The 23901-nt window shown below is 30.8% G+C and overlaps 1 protein-coding gene across 1 annotated transcript; it reads right to left on the bottom strand.

The window, feature by feature from the left end:
- Positions 1-23901, bottom strand: LOC131850312 (U-scoloptoxin(01)-Cw1a-like). The gene is made up of 4 exons (XM_059200511.1): positions 23815-23901; positions 14151-14357; positions 869-1011; positions 1-94 (listed from the first exon to the last, which is right to left on the bottom strand). Exons 1-4 carry the CDS (start codon positions 23899-23901, stop codon positions 1-3), a joined length of 531 nt encoding a protein of 176 aa, XP_059056494.1.

Below are 23901 nucleotides of genomic sequence, written 5' to 3'. Positions count from 1 at the left end.
TTAAACTTTTCTATAATAAATTCCTTGGGCATATTCCTTTTCTTCGGGCTTGGGTTTTGGTACGTATGGGTTTTTCAATGGATCAGCGTTTAATCTGAAACAAAGTAAAATAACCAGATGTCAATGTAATATGTCAACATATATATATTATAAAAACCAAATAAAAATATGTCAATAGAATACAGTTTCAATTTAGTATATACATAACTAGCCGACCCACGCAACTTCGTCTGCGATAAGTTTTTTCTACAATATGTTACATAATGTTACATAGCTTTCCCATAAAAGGGCTATCCAACACTAATAGAATTTTCAAAATATTGCCCAGGTAGTCTAACTGTTCAGCACACTGCTTTACTCCAAAGTTCACGGGTTAAATTCCTCGCACAGTAAAAACATTTTATATATGAATATGATTATATTTAATCACTATGACTTATTTTCTCTTATTAATTGTTTAACCAGTTGTTGTATATTGAATTTTTTTACTATTTTATTATTTCATTGAATTAGTGCTAATCGGTGGTTTGTATTCACACACTTAAACTTAAATTGTAAGTAAGAATAAATTATTTAAAAGAGCAACACACAAGTTTCTTGCTTGTTCTTGTGATGAGACAGCATTCAGAATGAGCGGTAGATTAAAAAAAAATATTATGACTATTCAAAAGTGCTTCAATGTAAGTTTATTTGAATAAATGATTTTCTATTCTATTCTATTCTATTCTATTGGTCTGGGTGTTATGTATATTATGTATGTATTTACAAAAGAAATGTATATATCAATTGCTCTGCTTAGCTTGGAACAAGACGGTGCTGTATGGCGCTGATATCCTGAGTTATTATTATAAAATCTTAAATAACTCACCTGTAATGCTGAATAGCCTGTGAACAATCCACGTTGTACCACCAGTCGCAGGCGAACTTGGTCTGATCGAACAGTGTTCCATTGGTGCACAGGAACGAAGCGCCCTGATGACCTTCCCGCCCATCGTGGCATACGTGGTAAGCCTGTAAATTAGTTTAGTCATCATTTATTAAATGTGGTACTTTGTTGGTAAGACTCTAACAGTACTAAGAAGTGACCAATGAATTGCTTTAATTAAACAAGAATTTTTCAAACCTAGTAATTCTACAATTATTTTATTCCAATAACTATTAATTTACTAATATCAATTTACTATTTGGCAGTTTGTATTTACACAAAATCTTAAAAGTGTAATGCTGATCAACGTTTATTTAAAAGACGTAAGTTTCTTGCTATTTTTTTGCTATTTTTCTTATGACGAGTCTGCGTTCCGAAGCAGTGGTAGAATAAAAAAATATGATTATTTAGAAATGTTTATTTTAGTAAAGATTATTATTTCTGAATTATTTTGCTATGTTTATGATATCAGTGAAATGTTGTCTTTAATTTAAACCAGTGATTATTAAGCTGATCACTTAATAATACACAGGTGGCAAGAGCAGATATAATTATGGGGACTATTGACCCTATACTTAACAATGTACGTTACATTGTTAATTATAGGGTCAACAGTCCATGTAAGTAAGTTAACATCCATGGTAGTCCCACTGAAACCACCTTGGTAAATAGATAGATCGATAATTATTTCATTTGCATCCTCACTACAATACAAAATAAATACAAATAAAACATATAACAAAGACAATAAACAATAATGACCAAACAAAATGTACATCACAGGTGTCACATAATACTTTAATCAATACTCAATTACGTACTGCAGTAGTGTAAAATCGCCTGAGCCTAATTCAGCCTAACTGGAATAAAAAGGCTGTATGTACCTGAGTATGATTTTTGTACAAGGAGTAAACTCTGATTTAATGCCCATAATCTATCTATCGGCTATCGTAGTAATGAAGGGAATACTTTGAGAAATGTATTACATATAATGTGGATGGTTATAGGAGCAGACGCAGGCCGAAAAAGAGATGGATAGACTGTGTGAAAGACATTATGGCATGAAAGGGAGTTAAAAACGAGGTGACTGTAAACGGGGATGAATGGAAGAGAAAAACATTACGCCGAGGCCAAGTGAATGGATAAGGAAGAAGCAGATGATAAATGAGCTAACTAACCTGACTTAATTCCCATCCAATTCCCTCTCTACTGCTCAGCGTATACCATTAGCAAATGAATGCACCATTAAAAACTATAACTTAGTTATGCAAAGACAACAATCCGTAGACAGTTTATAGTAATTCTTCCAGTGGCCATTTTTCATTTTCCCACTACTCAAATATATTATCGATTTAATAACACGACGTCTCGCAAAGGTGCAACCGGGACTTGGCACGCCACCAGAATTCCCGCTAACAATGTACTTGTTCACTGCAAATGTGGGACTTTTGAAAACGTGTTGAAAGTTTGCTTACAAAGAGTGTTTGTCAAATTTTGACCCTGTTATGAATGCGGCTAACGGCGGAAATGAAAATTCACTTTTAAAAAATGTGACATGACTTTTACGGTGTAGTTGTTAAATATACTGCTTCACCGTTTGTTAATCGCGTATTCGATCTCCGCGAAATATATCTATATCTATTAGCATCTTTTTTTATAAATATCAGTATTAAGTCAATATTGTACTAAAACATTATTTATATTACATTTATATATATTAAGTAAATAAATATAATGAAATGTATACGTACTAATATTAGTTTCAATATAATAATAAGTTTTAAAAATAAGTTGTACCTAAATGGCATTATATTATGTGAACTGAATTATCTAATATCATAATTTGAATTTCTTTTATAAGTACTTATGAATAAACTCTATCTCTTAAATTCAAATTAGTTATAAAATTTATATATAATAAACATTACTAGTAGGATTGACTGAAATATAGAATACAAACACATTCTCATAACATACACGAAAGAACTAAGAAAAAAATGACTTCCGTTGATGAAGAAAAAATGATATTACGTACATAATGGAATAAGTTTTAAAAAGTCATGAATAATTAAAAATTTTTTACAACTAAGAAATGCTAGAAAGCACTAGAACGACTTGCCAGGCGATAAGGTCGTTTGAAAGTTAATTAAACAGTATTGCTTCGGACCGTTAATTACGGACCCGTTCATTTCTTATTTGTTTTTAAAAGAAAATTAATGAACATTCCACGTTTCACATAGAAATTTTAAATGGCATTCTACCTTTAGAAGCTAGAAGAAGAAATACTATTCACTTAGTTTAATATTAGAGAGTTTATTAACATGTAATGCTTAGCTAGGCATCTATATTCTATTAGTAGGAATAAATTAGGTATCATCCAAAACTATAAAAATAAAAGGTACAAAAAGATATTATGTTTCTGTACCTTCTCATGGTAAGTTTTTTCGTTAAAAATTAAATAAATGCTTGGATTTCTCCATTTCTGTGCAAGTACAAAATAGCTCTATTGACTGAAGTTAGTTGAATGTTTTATAAACTTATAAAACATGAAGATCGTCATAGGGCACTAATTTATAGCGTAGAAGTGATGACCTACACCCTTATAGTCTTATTTACTTCAAATTTAAACATTAAACATATATAAAAATAACTGTACAAATTTACCCACATAGACGACCTTTCTAGAAATTATACGTATATTTTTTTAGACAAAGTTAAATACTTCAACTAAACTTAAGATATTTTTATTTGTAAGTATATCATCAGATAACTTCAACAATTCTTTAAGTAAAGTATTCCTCTACATATTGATAACAAATATTCTGTGAGATTAAATTAAAAGGAGAATCATATTTGCCGACTATTTTCAGATAAATATAATAAAAAAAACACAGTCTATTTCTATTGAAATATAAAAATATTTGACGATATTTTCAGGACGTCAGATTTATTCCAAGAAAACATAACTTGATTGAACTGATAATTTTACATTTAGTGCTAGGTATATTTCTGTCGCCCTACAGGCTGTCCAAAGCGACAATATTCCCAAACTTATTCAATTTAGGGAAAATTGGTCGGTCGTAATAATTCTACTGCGTGGAACATAATTATTGACTGAGTTTCGAAGTCCATCGCGTCTTGTGTGGTAGTTCGATTTCAATCATTTGGGTTCTTGTTTCTGTAGATATGTTGGTTTATTTTGATTGGTTTCGTCCAATTCAATTGGCTTAATCCATTGGTCAGCTACAGATTGTTAATAAAAGTATTCTCATATATCTTTTGTATTCTGAGTGCGCCGTGCTAATGGTTTACTACTCTTACTTAGACCCTCAAAGTAGTAAGTTCGAATCTGACTAAAAACAAAATATACATAATAATGAAAATAGTTAATTGTTTTCAAAAAAATATGTATACGTAGCAATGCTACGGTAGTGAATGCCCTTAAGTGGTTCTATTGATTGTTGATATGCAGTCCAATAGACAATCATTGTAATGAACGGAGAATGAATATAGAATTTTCTTTTTTATAGATATCTAAAAAAGATAATAAAAACAAATCTGTTGAATAATATATACATATTTAAAAAAGTTGCCTTTTTATGCTTATTGGTATAAAAGATATGTCTAATTTTCTGTATAAGGCAACAAGCATATATAAAAATACATAATTACATTTACAGTATTAGCGTCACTTATATTTGAAAATTGACAAATAATAGGTTGAGAATGCCCTATTCATTACAGTCCGATGGACCGTCATTGGAAACGGAGAACGAATATCGGAATCAAGATATTCCAGTTCAGAAAAAAAACAACTCTGTTGAATAATATCTATTGTTATTATATAACAATTTATATATTGACAAATATTGTGAACCAAATAATATTATATGGTAATATGTCCATAATATTAATATATTATAAAAATAACTATTGATTGTTTAGATATGCAGTTTATAGACAATCATATATATCTAATATTCGGTTTAGTCTTTATGAATATCGAATTTTCTTTTTATATTAGAAAATTGACATATATTTAGATAATAAAAATTCATTACAGTCTGGACCGTCATGAATAATATATATATATATTTAAAAAAAGATATTCCAGTTCATGTAACAGAAAACAAATACAATACTGAATAATATCAATCATGTAATAACAATAAACATTATATAATAATACATTACATAATAATGTTTATTGTTATTACATAACAATATATATATATATATATATTACATTTACAGTATTAAAAATTCAAAATTCAAAATATCTTTATTCATGTAGGTCTATTACAGAAAATTGACAAATAATAGGTTGTGAAAGCCAGCTATTTTTTTTTAATGTTGTACATATTTACAATAATACTATTTCATTCAAATTCAAATTTGGGAGAATAGAGTGACCACCATATGCTATAAAAAAAATCAAAAAATCTAATCAGTGTTCGCAACCTGAACAGACCAGTCCCCACAAGCAGAATTCAAGATATTCCAGTTCATTGCACTCAACTATATTAGAAAATACCATAATACAATACGTTTATAATAATATATTATGAACTAATCATAACAATATATATATATAAAAGCCTGGTGAGGTTTATGGATATAATCGCCTTATTTTTTTTTTTTTGTTGAAGAGTTTGGGCCAAAAAAGCAACCGCGAGGAATCGAACCAAAGTAAATTCCAATGGTTGCGGGTTCGATTCCTCGCACGGTACATTTGTATTCATGAGTATGATTGTTTGTATTGGTCTGCCTGTTTATGTGTCTATGTACATTATGTATGTACGTATATCTATTAGTTGTATAGTACTTAAACACAAGATCTGTTTAGCTGGGGACTTCATGGGACTTGCTGTGTTGTGTGAATTGAACAAAGATATTTATACACTATTATTTTTGTATACGGTTTTATATTAGTTTCTGTACGGTTTTATGTACATATATATGTACTATTTTCCGTACATATATATGTAGAAAACCGTACAAAAATATATGTTCACATAAATTGCTTATTCAATAAGTAAAAAGTAATAAAAATCAGCGGGAGATATCTTTTATATAATCCCCGTATATTATCTTTTTATCACAACCAACCAAATGTAGGGATCAACCCCTACAATATATAATTACATTAAATTAGGTCAACCATCAGTTTAAGATTTGAACAAATAAATAATCTACAACGTCGCTAAACACAATTTGTCGTTGACGTAGCAAAGACAAACGTAATTACAAGAAACCTTTAAATAAAGGAACATTACCGGCTTTTACATCGGCTGCCTCCCGGCGTTTCATCCCGGGCCCTTTTTGAAACAAAGCATGACGGTTTGGGTCAGAAATTATCAACTTGCGGCCCTTATTCTAAATTTTAAAGTTTTATACAGTGTATTCATCCACACTCACAAACTGTCGCGTTCATTAATAAGATTTCAGTTTTCTTTCATGCAAAAACTACTGAACCGTTTTTGATGAAGTTTTTCAGTAATATAGCTCATACATCAGAATAATATATAGGCTATAAAGTTCACGTGGGTGAAACCTTGTCACCTTGTCACCTTGTCTTGTATATAAAATCTTCTGTCACAGTTTTCGTTCCCATACTCCTCCGAAACGGCTTGACCGATTCTCATGAAATTTTGTGAGGTTATTGAGTAGGTCTGAGAATCGGCCAACATCTATTTTTCCCCATCCCCCTAAACGTTAGGGGTAGTCCACCCCTAATTTTTTTTTATTTTAAGGCAAAACAACGTTTGCCGGGACAGCTAGTATTTATATATACATCAAGCCTGTCATTCACTAAATTATAATATGTACCTTTTCTTACTCATATACGAGACTTTCATATACGAAATATATCAAACCTATCCTTCGCTAAAAATAAATGCCTAAATTTCTTACTCTCTGATATTAAGTATCATATCATAATTTGATATATATTCTACAGATACATAGGTGGGTAATAAAAAATTGTTACCAAGTTACAATCCTAAATACATACGTAATACACATAAATAGCTACTTCCCGCCTGCCTACTAGTAAAATAATCTAATAAATACTCCGACAGATTTTCTCATCCGCTAACTCTTCAATATTTAAGTGCCGGTTAGAAACGTCCAATAAATACATACATGTAGTTACATATTTAACTCTTCTTCTATTTATTATAATATTATTTATCTACATTATAAAAAACTACAATTCACAAATACACAAATAAAGATATTTTCTCCCAATCAACCATAAGACAAACAGACTTAAATTATTGCGGTGGCAGTTCAATTTTAGTACACAGAAGATCATTATTATGTATGAACCATTTGTGTAAATACATAATGTAATGTAGAAAAATACAAGTTTTTATTTATTTAATATATTAATGTAAGATGAGTAAGTACAAATAAAAACATACAAATATGTACGTTATATTTAACGTATTTCATTATTCATAAGTATCATCATATTGCCAAAATTATCTATTTGTAGATACCGCTACCTAAATATAACAATCCAAACAATATTTGGTTAACAATTACATTTAGATATTATATTATGTTCGCCCACATAATGTTTTCAGTATAATGAAAATATTTTCTAAATCAAACATTTCATAGGAAATACCCTATGTTATAAATTATAAGTACATTTTGTACCAAAACAATCTTCTATCAGTCGACAACATGTTGTATGATAATTTAAAAAAAATGTATAAAACCATTCAAATTACTGGTAGTAAATATTTCGCACAATTTGCAAACCCAAACTTATATTAATTTTGTATATTTACGAATCATTATTGAGAGATTAAGTTCTTGTCAGTTCATTTAAGATTTACACGAAACAGAGATGGATAGAGAGAGAGCGGGAGAGATACAAGCGAAGAATATGTTTCATACCAAATTAAAAATACATAATTCTAGATTGCGGGCCGTAGGCAAGAATGGTTGAGTGAAACTGACATAAATAATTAATTAGTGCGCCTCAGGGTGCATTATGTGGGACGGATACAGGAAATATTTACAGTTTAAATGACTAAATATTCATAGCTGTTTTCGTTGCATGTTCATATTGTATGCAACAGTAATAACCGAATAATTAAATACGAATATACAGCCGAAATAGAGAACGGCTTCATTGTCTTTATGTGTGTGACTCAAAAAACAAAATATATTTTTTTTATTTTTTAATGTAATACAGAATATATTATATACATACATATATATACGCCATATTCAAATTTCATAATATATTATCACTAATATAAATTAATATAGTTACGTTTTAGATGCAGACTTTTAAGCTATAGAAATAATTTAAGAAATCAAAGCAAATATAGTTAAAATAAATAGTCATACATTATTTATTACAACCAACCATTAACAATATACATATATATATTTTTTTTATCATCGAACTAATTGTCTTAGAAAAATAAATATTTAGAAAACAACTTTGTCAATCCTCAAAATAACGACATAAGTAACCTATCACTAAGTTTGCTTTATATCAGTGAAGTGTCGTAAAATACTCTTTTTGTTAAAAATGTCGCATCAAAATAATAGATCTCATTGTTTCTATTCTGTAAAATGTATTTTGCACGCATTGTAATTTTTATTATTGAGTATTTTTTTATTTCTAGATTTTTTATGTAATCATAACATCAAACACCCACTGAAAGAAAGTGGCAGCTAACCGTGCATCGCCTGGGGGCCTATCTCTCATACGTAGTCATTGCTAAGATTTAAGCTTAGTTGAACAGGGTATGGAGCCATTAGGTACTCATTAAACTTTAAGATTAGGTATGACTTAGTAACCTTATTACCTAAGTCATACCTAATCTTTTGTATCTTAGTCTAATTACACGCCAAAGATGCCATTTTTCATCGGATCCAGTCTAGTCGTCTAAAAAAAGTAAGTACATAATAAAGGCCAAAAAACCTCTTCAACACAAGCTAATAAGAAAAGTGCGTTTCGCCATTAACCGTTGCCGAACCGAACCGGCACTGAAACCACAACCTTATTTCCATGAAATAAATTATAATAAAATTACTGCAAGAAAATTAATTAATGTGCCTACCAAATTGTCGAGTCTTCGCTCCGAAGCTATATTCAGGTTTACTATTGTTTAGTATATCGTTTTGTAAGTAGTAATTTAGCTGTACAAAGTACATTACCGCCTTAACAGTATATAAAATGTGTAATTTCGCGCTCTGCACGTAGTGTACTTGAAGTAAAGTAAACGAGCATGTTCTCTAATACAACATAAAGTTCACAGTAGCAAAAATGTTTCACTCATATACTCAGAGAGTCAGAATGTGGCGATAATGGTACCTACTTAGTTGCACGGTGATCATTTGCCTTGGTATCATAAAAGTTTTCTAGAGTTTACTATCTAAATTGAATTTAGAATAATGACGATACTTACTTCCAAATAAACATTTTTTACTAATTTCTGTAATATGACTTAGTAAAAATTCCTTATTCCGTTTTAAAGAAAGTCTCGTCTATGTAAAAATTAAATTAAATTTGTATTAATTATACTCATTTAAAAATAATTACATTTTGTATCAAATTAGAAAGATCATAGGATTATCTTCCATGTAAAAATATGATTCGTTCAAACGATTGTATGATTAAGAAATAATTGTTTAAATAAAACGTTGTAAAAAATAAGATAAATACAATGGGAGAATACAGTTCAACTGACTTAGGCTCAGTGGAACTATATTGTATACCAGTATCATTATTACAATTAAAAATAAAGCAAATTTGATAATAAAATAAAATATAAGTCATCACCGCTTCTCATTATATATAACCTATTTTCATAACTATGATAGTTACTATTACGTTACGGAAAAAAGAGACAAGGAAGTTGCAAATAATTTCTAGAATCGCATTACTAGTTATGAAAGAGGACGCTAATTCTTCTGCAAATATTAATGGTGATATTTCCCAACACACAGTGAAGCCCTAGAAAGTAACTTTATATTATTACCACTGTTTATAGTAACTGTGTACTCATTGTACGGTTAATGAATAATTCCATCTCTGAATGAGGGACAGATTAAATTCACGAGCGACGAGTCACGATCCCGACATCGTTTCGCAATAATGTTTACACTACAGAAACAATCTGGTCTGGCAGAGATACGGTTCATATGTAGCAAATATTGTTTGTTTTCTTAGATAGTTGGCGTAATTAACAGCAGACAATATTTTGACCTAGGATCCTTTCACATTAACGCAAACAAACGTTGGAAGGTATCCAACATTTTCTTGGGCTAGTGAAAGAAAAGAAAACCGTTTTAATATCAGTGTACTGTTTGCTCGTCATGAGTTTCGTTCAATGTACTTGGCAAATTAAAAGCAATGCTTATTAAAACAATACTTGTTACTTCTGTTGGTCCATAAATTACTTAAAGTACATTTATTATTACCACATTTACACTTGTTTATACATTATCAAATATCACCATTGAATCATATTCTACTTACATCCAAATGCTCTCGGGTTCGATGCACGATACAAACATTTGTATTCAAGAGTATGATTATATGTATTGTTTTGTGTGTGTCTATGTATTTATATCAGTTATCTAGTATCGTTAATACAAGCTCTGCTGGGACTAGATGGCGCTGTATTAATTGTCATTATTATATCTGCAGTCACAAATATAGGTTTGAAAAAACAAAATCTCACACATGTTAACATGCACTCAAGTGAATGCCTTCGTAATGGGCACTTGTTACATAAAAGTAATTTTACACTTGTTACGGGTCTCTTAAGAATATACTGTTTTCTTTTCTTTAAATATAATTACGGTTGTCATAAAACGTTATTAATAGTGGAAAAAGATGCATAATAGCTTCTTAAACTTTGACAAATTGCGACATGCGTTAGTGTAACAATCTTTACAATAACAACAATGTCCCAAGAAGTTATCCAATTTAAGGAACGAGGTACATTGCGCATGTGTACTAGAGATATATTTGATGTCGCAAAACTTCATGGACAGCGATAATTGCATACCATTAAACAGTCCTTATTTTTAATTGACACAATCATTATAGGCGTACATAAAATCCTCTAGCAATTGATTTAAGTTACCAAAAGTTTTACGATAGATGACATTTCCAATTATAACTTAAATGTAAACGTAACCTAATTTATCCTATCCTCCTTGTAGTCTTCTTGTTTGTTAAATTGATTGTTTTCTCTGCTTTAAAATTGCATGTGTTTGCTGGTTTATTTTGGTATGAAGAATATAGAAAAAATATTTTTTAACCGCAGTTGTCCAAATAAATTTTCGCCCCTTTCTTCACCCCTTTCAATTTATTATTTTATTTCAAAGATAGCCTATCACCGTCCTTAAGATACAATATACATGTCTAATACAATATACATATAAATAAAATTGAAGTGTCTGTTTGTAATATTGAAACAACCGTTTTTTACTACATGCATATGAATATATGTAAATACAGTACATACACTAAAACAACAATTTTTCTGTCTGTCTGTTCCACTTAATCTCTAAAATGGCTGGACCGATTTTGACCGGACTTTTGTTGGTAGGTAACTGATGTAATAAGGAGATATATTAAGCTACTTTTATTTTAGAAAAATTCTCTAATAACGTGTTTGTTAAATTCCACGCAGACGAAGTCACGAGTGCAGCTAGTCTTCATATAAAATTTCATTAAGAACCGTTCAGCCATTTAGCCCTGATAAGGTAACAAAAAACAAACAAATACTTTCCAATTGATATAATCAATATCATTGGAATCATCAATTGAATATTATGTATGTAGTTTTATTAAAAGTTAGGTTAGTCTCAGTAATGGTAAAGTGAAGAAATACGATATATACGTACGAGTATAGTATATATCCGATAGATATATTTGCCGCAATCACTAATTACATGCGTCTCATTTACGCCCACACATTAGTTAAGTCTACGAAGATCCTTTCACAATTTACTCTAAAAGTAATTGGGCATTACCATTAAAAACAAAAGGTTGTCCTCCACGTACGTAACATAAGTAACTTGGCATTTACGAATACATTACTGTTAAATCCCATGATAGCTAAAGATTATACGGAGTGTTGGCGTATTGCCCAAGTGCAAGGTTTCTCTTTTAACAAAGCGACAGATAACACTCGCCTAAAACTATTTATTTGGCAACTGAAAATAATTTTAGTTCATTTCGAATATATTATTTCAAATTTTCAAACGTTTGCTTGTATATCTCGTAAACGAGTGCTGCAAGTGGTTTGCTCTGATAACCATATCTGATTTATTTTGCTACTCTATTGTACTATTCATTTATTTATATCAACTTTGCTATTTGGCAGTTTGTTTTCGCGGAAAATTCTTAAAAATGAAATTCTCAACAACATTTATTTAAAACAGTTACACGTAAGTTTCCTGTAGCAAGGCTTCAGGTGTAAGTAACTGCGTCGTAATACCTCAGGTGTCAATCTGTATTTAGATCTGTGTAGGCTTATATATTTCAGGGTTTTTCCCATGTTCCTTCAGATACAATTAAGATAAACGAAGTAAATGATTAAAATAAACAAATACCAAATAAAGAATAAAAACAAATTTCTTGCTCGTTCTTCTTGAGATGAGTCTGCGTTCTGAATTAGTGGTAGAATAAAATATGACTATTTAAAAGTGCTTATATTAACTTCATTTGAATAAAGAATATTTCTATTTTATTTCTATTATGAACTGTTGTTAGAATTGTTAATTAATATTGTAACAATAATAAACTAATGTTGATGATAGTACTGGAAAAGTTTTGTGATCTTGAGATACAAAAAGCCTGTCATTTGTATAAGAAGTCATGTATTTATTAATATTTAATCTTAGTACAATATAACATGTATAAAAACTGCGCTTAATGTCGTATGGCATTCTCTACCAACTAACCTTTACGCAATTGGGACAATTTGACTTATATATATAAATCTAATTATATTATAACAAATATAATATAAATAGATTTATACTTATTATCTAACTAATTCATCATCGCCTAACGCCTATGGCTAGATATTTATATTTAATATGTAGGTATTACATATGTAGGTTTATTACGTAGGCAACAACCAAAAAAACATATCCGGAAATTCCCACGAGGAGAGTAGTTTATGAGTTCTCGGGTGCGAAATCATGATAACTAGCTGCAGTCAGCAATAAAGACACAAGAAGAGGACTTTATGTGGAGCCGTCTGCAAGATTAGGCCTATTGATTTTTGTATGCTCTGAAGGTTCTTAATGAAAGATAATACAACGGTGCATCCGTTTGCACTGACGAGAAACCAGTGGAGGATGATAAGATCAACATGAGGACAGGTCAATTAGCTCATCGTGACAATTTCACCAGGAATTTATGAGGATGGTTTCCAAAGAGAACCACCTGGAAGTAAATCTGAGATGGTACATTGTTAACAAGGGGGTCCACAACAACACAAGTGTCCACATTACTAAAAATCAACTACTCCCCTGCTCTAAAGTTTTGAATGATGAATAACTGAAGGAAATTATTAATAAAACTAACGTTTCCTCACGGGATACAATGATAGTTTATTGGGCAACTTATTATATGACGGCCTCGGTGGTCTAGCGGTTTAGTACACCGCTTTACTTCCGATGGTCGCGGGTTCGAGTCCTCGCACGGTACAAACATTTTGTATTCATGAGTATGATTGTTTGTATCGATCTGGGTGTTGCTATGTATATTACGTATGTATTTACAAAAAAAATCTAAGTATTTGTATCAGTTGTCCAGTACCCATAACATAAACTCTGCTTAATGTGGGACTAGATGGCCCTGCGTTAATTGTCCAGGGTTATTTATTTATTTATTTTTACAAGTTTCTTGCTTGTTCTTCTTGTGATGAGACAGCTTTCCGAATGAGCGGTAGATTAAAAAAAAATGTGATGACTATTCAAAAGTGCTTCAATGTAAGTTTATTTGAATAAATGATTTTCTATTATATTTATGTAACTGGAATGATATATATGATAACGACCTGACCTAACGGTAAGTGATGATGATTATAGGCTACATGAAAAGCAAGCATGCTGCTTGGCGAATGAAATAGAAGAGAAATAGGTATGCAGACGATTGTATGAAATCTACCTCTCTAAGATGCCCTATGTTAAAAACATAAAAACGTAACAAAAAAATATTACGCACCTGACATCCAGTTTCCACATTAGCATACATTCCTGGATGAACAGGAACGTGAGCGCATGAGAATCTGGTCTCGGGAACCTCGTGGTAAATTGGATAGTCCACCCCTGGTATTCCTGGCACGTTGCGGAGATCCTGTGGCTTCTCGTGTTCCCTCAATGGTTTCCGGTATAGGGCTTGCTGGTATTGTACTTGGTACGGCTCGTATTGCTGAAACAAAAGATCAACAAGTGTCTATGAAAATTATTATTTATTTTCAATAAAAGGGAACAAGTTAATTGGTTAGTTGAATATTTATTGGGCGATTAGAATTTTACTTTCTTTAAACATAATGCCGTTACTCCTGCATTTTCGTTTAGATATTCTATTGCGTTTATTTTACATTCTGAATTAATTTCATTTGGTATTGAGGTATTTGAGGGCCATGATGGTATAGCGGTTCAGCACACTGCCTTACTTCCGATGGTCGCGGGTTCGATTCCTCGCAATTATACAAACATTTGTGTACATGAGCTGGGTGTTTTCTGGGTATAATACTTATGTATTGATAAAACATATATTTCTATGTATTTATATTAATTGTCTAGTACCCATGACACAAGCTCTGCTGAGATTGGGACTAGATGGCGCTGTGTGAATTGTCCAGTGTTATTATTCTGTACGTGTAAGATTCGTCACCTAATAATAATGTTAAAATAAAAATCATCTTTAAGGCATAAAATATAGAAATTACATAATTATTTTATTTATTCTTTATCTATACATATTTTGAAATAACCGGTTTTTACTAGATACATAGGAATATAAATACGATACGTACACCAAAATAACATTTTTTACTATTTTTTTCTGTCTGTCTTTTTTTCCGGCTATTATCTGAAATGGCTGGACCGATTTTGACGGGACTTTTATTGGCAGGTCACTGATGTAATAAGGAGTAACTTAGGTTACTTTTATTTTAGAAGAATTCTTTTATTTTATACAGGGTACAGCTAGTTCAAAATAAATGTACAATTGGCGAGCTTAATACCTTAATATTTTCTACCACCTAACCTGTACATAAGATATGTATATATGTATATTATGTATGTATTGTTACATAGTATTATACAAGTTCAACTTTCACGCTTTGTGAAATTAAGCCGCTCTCAAAGTGACCGCTTGTTACCAGTTGTTACACAAACCACGAACTTGACCTACTTTTTGTTATACTTACATAACTCTTACATAACTTACTTAATAATTGTTAATAAATTTACATTAAAATAGTGGATTATGCCGTGAAAGTTATGGCTGTCTTATTTGAATTTTTAATTCATAATACTCATAATGTATTTACAAACCTATTTTCCATATAATAATCAAGATTTCTAGGAAGTATTTTTTTTATTTCTTTTCTATATTTAAACTTTTTAACCTTTCTACTAATTCTATTACACTATTTGTATATAGTATCCTTTTATAAGTTTATATTGTTGTCTAGTAAATTATATCTTTTTTTTTAAATTGTATTATCATTATAATGTAATGTAATACGCAAAAACTTCGTATCCCTTTCTACGAAAATTGCGCAAACGGATAAGTATGAAATGTCGCATATTTATAGTTTTTAGAGACTGACTGCAGAATGATATAAAAAAATTAAGTTATGCATAAAAAAATATTTTAAATCAATAAAACAAACATTACATAACTACCATGTATTAGCCAAACACACGCATATACTCTTCTATTTGTTAGTCTGTGGTCAAATTGAGAATAGATTAATATTGTTTGTCTTTAATTGTTTGTCTATAGTCTGACTGAATGTTAAATTAATTATGGCCGAATTTCAACCACTGGGCGACCACTAGTTGTTATTGTTATCTGTAATATTCGTTGTCTGCTGAAGCTCTTGCTACTTCTCACGCCCTTCCTTCATTGTTTTACATGTTCATAATATAAATTAGGGCTGATTTAAATCAATAAAGCCATTATGAAGACATTATCATCATCATTACATAGTATAAAACAAAGTCGCTATCGCTGTCTGTCCGTTCTTACGTATGCTTAAATCTTTAATACTACGCAACGTATTTTGAAGCAGTTTGTTTTAATAGATAGAGTGATTCAAGAGGAAGGTTTATATATAAAATACATGTACCGTACGAAGCCGGGGCGAGTAGCTAGTGATAACATAAATAAGGACTGAATTAATTTTTAAATCAATAAAGTACTTATAAACCTATAAAAGTTATATTTTCGACCCCGAGTCAAACAAGTCCAGTGGGTATTACGAAATAGCTGGGTGCGCGCACGCGTTGTGAGAGGGGGCAACGCTCTGCGCCAGTCACGGCCGCCTAGCGTTGCGCAGTCCGGAAAGTGCAAGTTTTGATCTCGAATTTACTAGACTTTAGATATAATTTTGTTACTTGCCTTACAATGAGTTGTAAATAATTTTACTTATAATCTCTATCGGATGTAAACTAATAAGTTTTGGTATATCGAGTATCAGTTATGAAAACTATATATATATATTTCAATACATATAATTAGAAAAAATCACGGGGTCTTACCGCGTTTATTTATTTCTATTGAGGAAACACAGAAATATCTCTTACTAAATCTAAATCGCTGACGATACCGATATTAAATATACATGTATCGTTGATATCGAGCGCTGCCAAAAGCTATAACGTATTTGATATAAAGCTGAATTACACTATTACTTTGAGTTCTACCTATCATCCAACAGTGATATTTGAATGCTTATAATATAATTTGAATACCCAATATCACGGGTACAGTGATATTGGGTATTTTCTCGACATACTGCTACCAATAGTGGTAGACAAAAGTTAGAGTAGTTTGGATGACAGCACAGAAAAAATATCCTTAGGGGTTAGGTGTCGCTGTTATCGATAATAAAAATCAAAAGAAATAAATCGCTACATATAGAGAACAATATGTTGCCATCTGTCAGTATAACTTAAACAACAGTAACAAAAAATAACCCAATAGTTGAATGATCAAAGATGAATTATAATTATTTATTAAAAGGATAATTTGAGATGTATTTTTTGTAATAGATAAATTTAACAACACCTACTTTTTAAATTAATATACATGCCAATGTAGTAGTAAAATATAGGTATTATACTGTCTTACAGAGGAAGTAAAACTGCTAAATTACCCACAAACACAATCATAAACGTTTAGAATACTTAAATAACAGCTGTGACTGTATACTAGCAACTTGAACAGTATTTTCCTGCCATAATTTGGATAGTTGGTAGGAATTTTAAAACATGCACCGTTCGGTGTTTTAATAAAAAAAGTTGTTGAAGTTTCTCGGAGATTTTATTAGTTGCCAAACAAGAGGAGTGTACTTTTATGTTTTAGACTCTAATGAAAAAAAGATGGCCTGTCCTGGGTACCGTATGTAAAGAATGAAACGACATTTTTTTGTATACCTACTTTTTTATGTTTACGGCTTTCATAAATATTTTTCCTAGTAAATATTCTTATAATAAATATTCTTCCTTGCTGTGATGGAGTAAGAATACAATGTATCAACACTTTTCTCAAAGACAGCAATAGATCACAAATATCTAAGGCTTGGAGAAAACTACAAAATATCGATCAAAATAGACGATTATAAATAGGCAAAGGTGACCTCGGTGGTCTAGCGGTTTAGCACACCGCTTTACTTCCGGTGGTCGCGGGTTCAATTCCTTAGTTCTTCAAAACATTTGTATTCATGAGTGTGACTATTTGTATCGGTCTGGGTGTGTTCTGTGTACAATATGTATGTATTTCCAAAAGTATATATATGTAAGTATTTGTATCTGTTGTCTAATACCCATAACACAAGCTCAGCTTAGCATGACCGGGTTAGATGACGCTGTGTGAATTATCCCGGGTTATTATTATTATTAAAGGCAGTATTAGGCTACTAATGGTAGCCTTACTGGGCTGACAAATTGATAGTTACGTGTACCTTCGAACAAAAGTTTAATCAACAGTTCTGAAAACCGATCTGTGAATGCCTGAAATTATATAAAATAATTATTCTTAAAATTAACTAATATCACAATCACACAAACTATAATTCAATTCTTTAAAACTAATAAGATAGTTTTACACGAAGAGAGAATAAATGTGATATTGGTATAATTTTAGATTTAATTCTATTTGTATCAATTTTATATTCTTCTTCTTATTAATAAAATAAAAGATAAAAAAATACCATCAAACTGAGAAACATCTTTTATTAGCAGTTGGTTGTAACAGTCAAATTCAGACGACAGTCTAAGTTGTAACAATTAGCTATATTCGACTGTTACACCCGACTTCCACGTCCTCCTTTTCGAATCAAGTTGGGAAATAATCAAAATTCTTTCCGATCTGCAGAAAATGTTTTGCCCCCCCGTCCGCTGCTCAGAGTTAGCACAACGGTGCAAATTTTCTATAGCGCCATCCGAACATTCCGAACAGAGCGCAGCGGGTACGGAACACGCCGGGAGCCCGAAGACGAGGAGTATTAAATAAAAAAGGGCACCCGTCCGCAAGGTGAGAATTTGTGAAATTACTACTGAATACCAATTTGGTGCCAGGACCAAGTTTCAAACAATTTCCACTTCGAGGAGCTTGATCAAAGAAATAAAACTAAAAAACAGGCTTTCACGGCCTCCGACGAAAATGAGAGTAAATTTAACCAACAGTAATTCGCCTTTGAGGGGCTCAAGGGAAACTCGGAGAAAGGAAAATTGCAAAAGTTAGTGTTCCCTTATGAGGGGCCGAGTTATTGCTACTAGATATTTTAAGGTCGCGACTCGCAGGCCCTTTTATTGCTGTAACTCTAGTTTAAACACCAATTATATCAAAACTTTACCCTTTGTGAATTATGAATTGCTATCGGAAACCCTAAAAATTATAGACCACTTTGTGATCGTGAGGGAAAGTTTATTGTTTGTTTGATAATACGTAATACTTGTAAACTAATGTTTTAAGAATTCCTTGCAAAAATACTTTAACTGTGTTGAATTAATATAGAACCAAAATGAACTCTTAAACTTAAATAAAATCGTTATTTAGCGATAAGGCCGCCCATTGTTACCTCTATATTGTAATTATGTTGTTTTTATATTTAGTATACATATTAATTAATGTAATTGTTATTTTCTTTCTATGAGGGGCACAATAAAGAGTTTTTCATTTATTCATAAACAAGAACCTTGATATATAGTATACCAAATGGCGTCATAAAGTTTAAAACTAAGCAAAGTTTGTATGGATACTGTACATCTTATAAAAATATACACTATTTTTTTAATATTTAATACATACATATACATACAATTCGTAGATGAATGTTCTCAAATGAAAGAATCTACTACTCATAAAAATCTCATTTTTAATATTCTGGAATACAAAAATACAGTAAACTTCAGTACCTTCTGCTTTTGAAATTGGATATATTATTATATAAGTGGTCTATAATATTGTATATTTATATTATACATACATATATATATGTTATCACGATGCGAAAATTCATTGTTTGTTTAAACGATCGCGCAACACTTGTTTGTACAAAAATGAAAGCTGGCTCGTTTGTACAATTTTAATAACGCTTCCTAATTGAATGTTATGCACCAACAAATTTAGCGAACAAATATTTGAAATTGTCCTAGAAAAAAAAACATTAGGTATTCTAAATTCAAAACCTGTCATTTTATGTAGAGGTAAGACTGTTTATTATGTATACTTATGTATACCCAAAAAGAATAAAAGACAAATAAACCGAAAGAAAAGAGAATATTGATACCATTCTCAGTTTAAATTTATTAAACAAACAATAATTACTATATTGTCATAGACAAATAAAAGAAACAAGTCGAATTGAATAAATAGCTCAACCTTTTTGAAAAAATAATATTCAACACAACATTTCAGTTTAAAGTATCTTTACAAAGTATAATGTAGTCCTTTCTGCTGTCTGTTCGCTTAGACCTAAACTACGCAACGGATTTTAGTGCAGTTTTTAATAATAGATAGAGTGATTAAAGAGGAAGATTTGTATGTATAACACATGTACATCCGTCAGAAGCCGAGGCAGGTGGCTAGTCCTATATAAAATTATTCTAAATTTTAACAAATAATCTAACTACACAAATATTATAAAGATTAAATACGTTTTCGTCTAAACGGACTGCATTTAGCAAGCATTGTGTGTTCGCAGTTTAGCGTTATTAATTCTAAACGCTTTGGGTAACCGCAAAGCAACCGCTGATTGTAATGTGGTACTGGATTGTTAAGTCCGTTTAATGTGAGGTCTATACTCTAGGTCGTAAAATTAATAAGTACATCAAACAATACACAGTTCTGAGAATTATATATGTATATTATTCTCATAAAATAACTAGGAGATAATAAATTTCAATTTATTGAAAAGAGAAAGAAAACACAAATGAATACAAATTATTTGAAAATCGAATTCATATATAAAACGTTCATAACATTTAAGGCATAAATACTTTTTAAGTGTTGGCACTAACCTTATAAGAATCAAAATTATAGATTTAATTTAATAGATGTACAATTTCATACAATGCAACTTATTAAAATTATTTTGTTCTAGGCTGATTACGTCCATTCCTAAATTCATATAAAAAAAATAGTTTTTTCTTGTTTTATTAGTTCGTGTGAAACAAGCTAAAGTTAGAACACATACTGCCTAGTTTTAGTATATTATATTTTCGTGTCTATTCCATGAATATGTTCCATTTTCAAAATCACCAGTTGTTAACTGCCAGTATTATACAAATAAATAAAGAGTATCTAATTTACTACAGCGTATGCCCCATATTTACGTAATGCAATATGGCAAATTAATATTGTGTTGTTACGACTACATATTATATATCTCCATATCATACATAAAATGCAAGAAATTAAATATGAAGCGACTACTAGTAGTAAAATTATTTTGTGAAGGTTGGAACGAAATTTTTTTTTTTTATTTAACAGAAATTTTAAATTACTGATAGTAAAATGTAACCGTATACATGAACCATCTATGTTTGTTATGTTATCTTATGATGCCTGTCTTCCACTGTATTTCTCTTCCTCAATTACTATTTATCAGGAATCTATAGAGACACTATTTTTTTTAAAAACAATCATAGAAAGTCGCTTGAATCAAATGTTAATAAAGTGACTATTCGCACACCTACTCGTATCAATTCGGCTAAATATATTCTGTGTAAATAAATACAATATTATTTGTGCACCAAATTTTGTTTGAATCCGTCGACCTGTTTAAACGTAATTTAGTAAATTACACAAAAACAAACAAACTTTCAAAATTTGCAATATTTAAGAGGATTAACCCCTTTTTAAAACCGCAGTCATCCTGACCGTAACAGTGACAGCTTATCAACAAAAACATGTGAAATTACGAAGCGTACAACCATAAAATATCACAAAAACATATCCCACCAAACAAATGGGCCACTGTGACCCTAACAAACATTGTATTATTGACTCCGACCGCTGTGTTGTTGGTAGAGCGATATTTGTTTGCTCCGACAGGGTTGCCACCCTCAAAATATTTAGCCTCTTACGAAAAAGTATTAATACTATTTAAGTAATAAGTAGTATACGTTACAGAATATTTAAACCAATACGATTCAACATGGGTAAATCTGCATGTAATACAAAATAGCATGGCTCTGTTTAAAGAATTACTGAAGAAGCAAAACGCTGATTTTTAACTATGACTGAGAGGATGAATGTCCTATTTATAAAATCTGAATGATGGAAAATAAATAACAAACAAACTTCTTGGCTGCTGAAGTAGGTTAAATCGGAAATAACCTACGGGAATCGGTTAATATGCAATGAAATTGAGACACTTCATAGACTTTGAGAGTAAAATTTAGCAAATTAGCGATATTTACGACATTTTCATATAACTTTAGTGGGATCTTAACACAAATAATTTTAGGGTAAATAGGTACCTATGTCGACGTTTCAACTAGGTTGCACCCGTGATCACTGTTGAATATAGCGATTTCATTGTTGGTAGGTGCCAACAACTTTTAGACATTATTTTTGATAGGAGAGGTACCAGCGCTTTAAAAATTAAAGCAGAAATGTTAAGCTCTTAGGGTGCAATTCTATTTAAGTTTGATTATACTTTTTTAACTATACATCAATACATTGTCCAACGTATAACGAAAACATGTAGTAATTTACCTTTCGTTTCAAGGTAATAACTTCAATTTTATATTTGAAAGAGATTTTACAATATTGTAATAATTGAAATCTAAATATATATAACTCAAAGGTGACTGACATAGTGATCTATCAACGCATAGCTCAAACCAGTGGACGGATCGGGCTGAAATTTGGCATGCAGGTAGATGTTATGACGTAGGCATCCGCTAAGGAAGGATTTTGATTAATTCTACCCCCAAGGGGATAAAATAGGGGATAAAAGTTTGTATGAAAGTTTGTAAATTTTAAACCGATCGGGCTGAGACTTTTCATGCATAAAACTACTATGACGTAGGCATCCCCTAAGAAAGGATTTTGATAAATTCCAGATCCCTAAGATGATAAATTAACGCGAGGGAAGCCACGGACAAAAGCTAGTGTTGATATAAAATTTCAAAATATTGTACAACGTATTTGTACGAAGTTTAAGATGTCTTCATACAGTTGACCAAAAATCTCGTACTACCTCAATCCTTATACGGTTGACATCCCTACCGTCAGCTCAGTTCGCCGGACTATTAGGCTACATAATATTTTTTGTTTCGTACTTTTATAGTATGGAACTTTCTTATAACTATTACTACGATAATAATGTACCGTATTAGTTATACAGTAGTATTATTAATAATAATAAAGATTTATTTGTCTTTTATAGCGGACCTCAATACAGTATGAAAAAAGAACTTGACGGCCTCGGTAGTTTAGCAGTTTATCACAGACTTGGATCGCGGTTGCGGGTTCGATTCGTCTCACAGTACAAGTATGTAATATTATATTATCTGTGGTACAAGCATTTGTATTTCGCATGAATACGAGTGTGTTGTTCTAGGTGTGCAATTTACTATATAGACTGACCCCCGATGGTCGAGCGTTCCATTCCTCGCATGATACATTTGTATTCATGAGTATGAGTATGTTGGTCCGAGTGTTTCATATGTATATATATATATATATTGAATTTAATTATTTCTATCAATTATGTAATGAGTAAAACAAGCTCTACTTAGATTTAATTTTTTATAGATAAATAGTTACCTAATGGAATATTGTGCAACTCTACAGTTTGAAGACTTACCAATATAAAGTATAATCTGAATTATTAATGTATTTTTATGTTATATATAATATAACTACAATATACGTGCCAATAAGCTTTTAAAAAAATTAATCAAGTGACAGAATAAATTAAAAAATTACAATAACTTTTTATTTGAGTGTCATGATAAAAATAATTGAATATATTCATATATAGTATATATATTATCAATATATCCTATCAATATAATCTGAAATCCATGATACTAGGAAACTCAACTTTCACCACGTATATATGAAAATAAATAAAAAAAATAAGTCAGAATAAATATATAAAATTTAACTATTATATTTTTAATCCAAAACTCACTTGTAAATATGCTGCATCGGAAACCAATCCACAAAGTAACGCTCCCGTCAGCGCCCTGAGAACAGCTTTACCCATTTCCCCGCACAT

Source organism: Achroia grisella, unplaced genomic scaffold (genome assembly GCF_030625045.1).
Source record: "Achroia grisella isolate CSIRO2021 unplaced genomic scaffold, CSIRO_AGI_Agris_v1 utg729, whole genome shotgun sequence".
Lineage (NCBI taxonomy): Eukaryota > Metazoa > Arthropoda > Insecta > Lepidoptera > Pyralidae > Achroia > Achroia grisella.
This window is presented reverse-complemented; position numbering and strand designations above follow the sequence as displayed.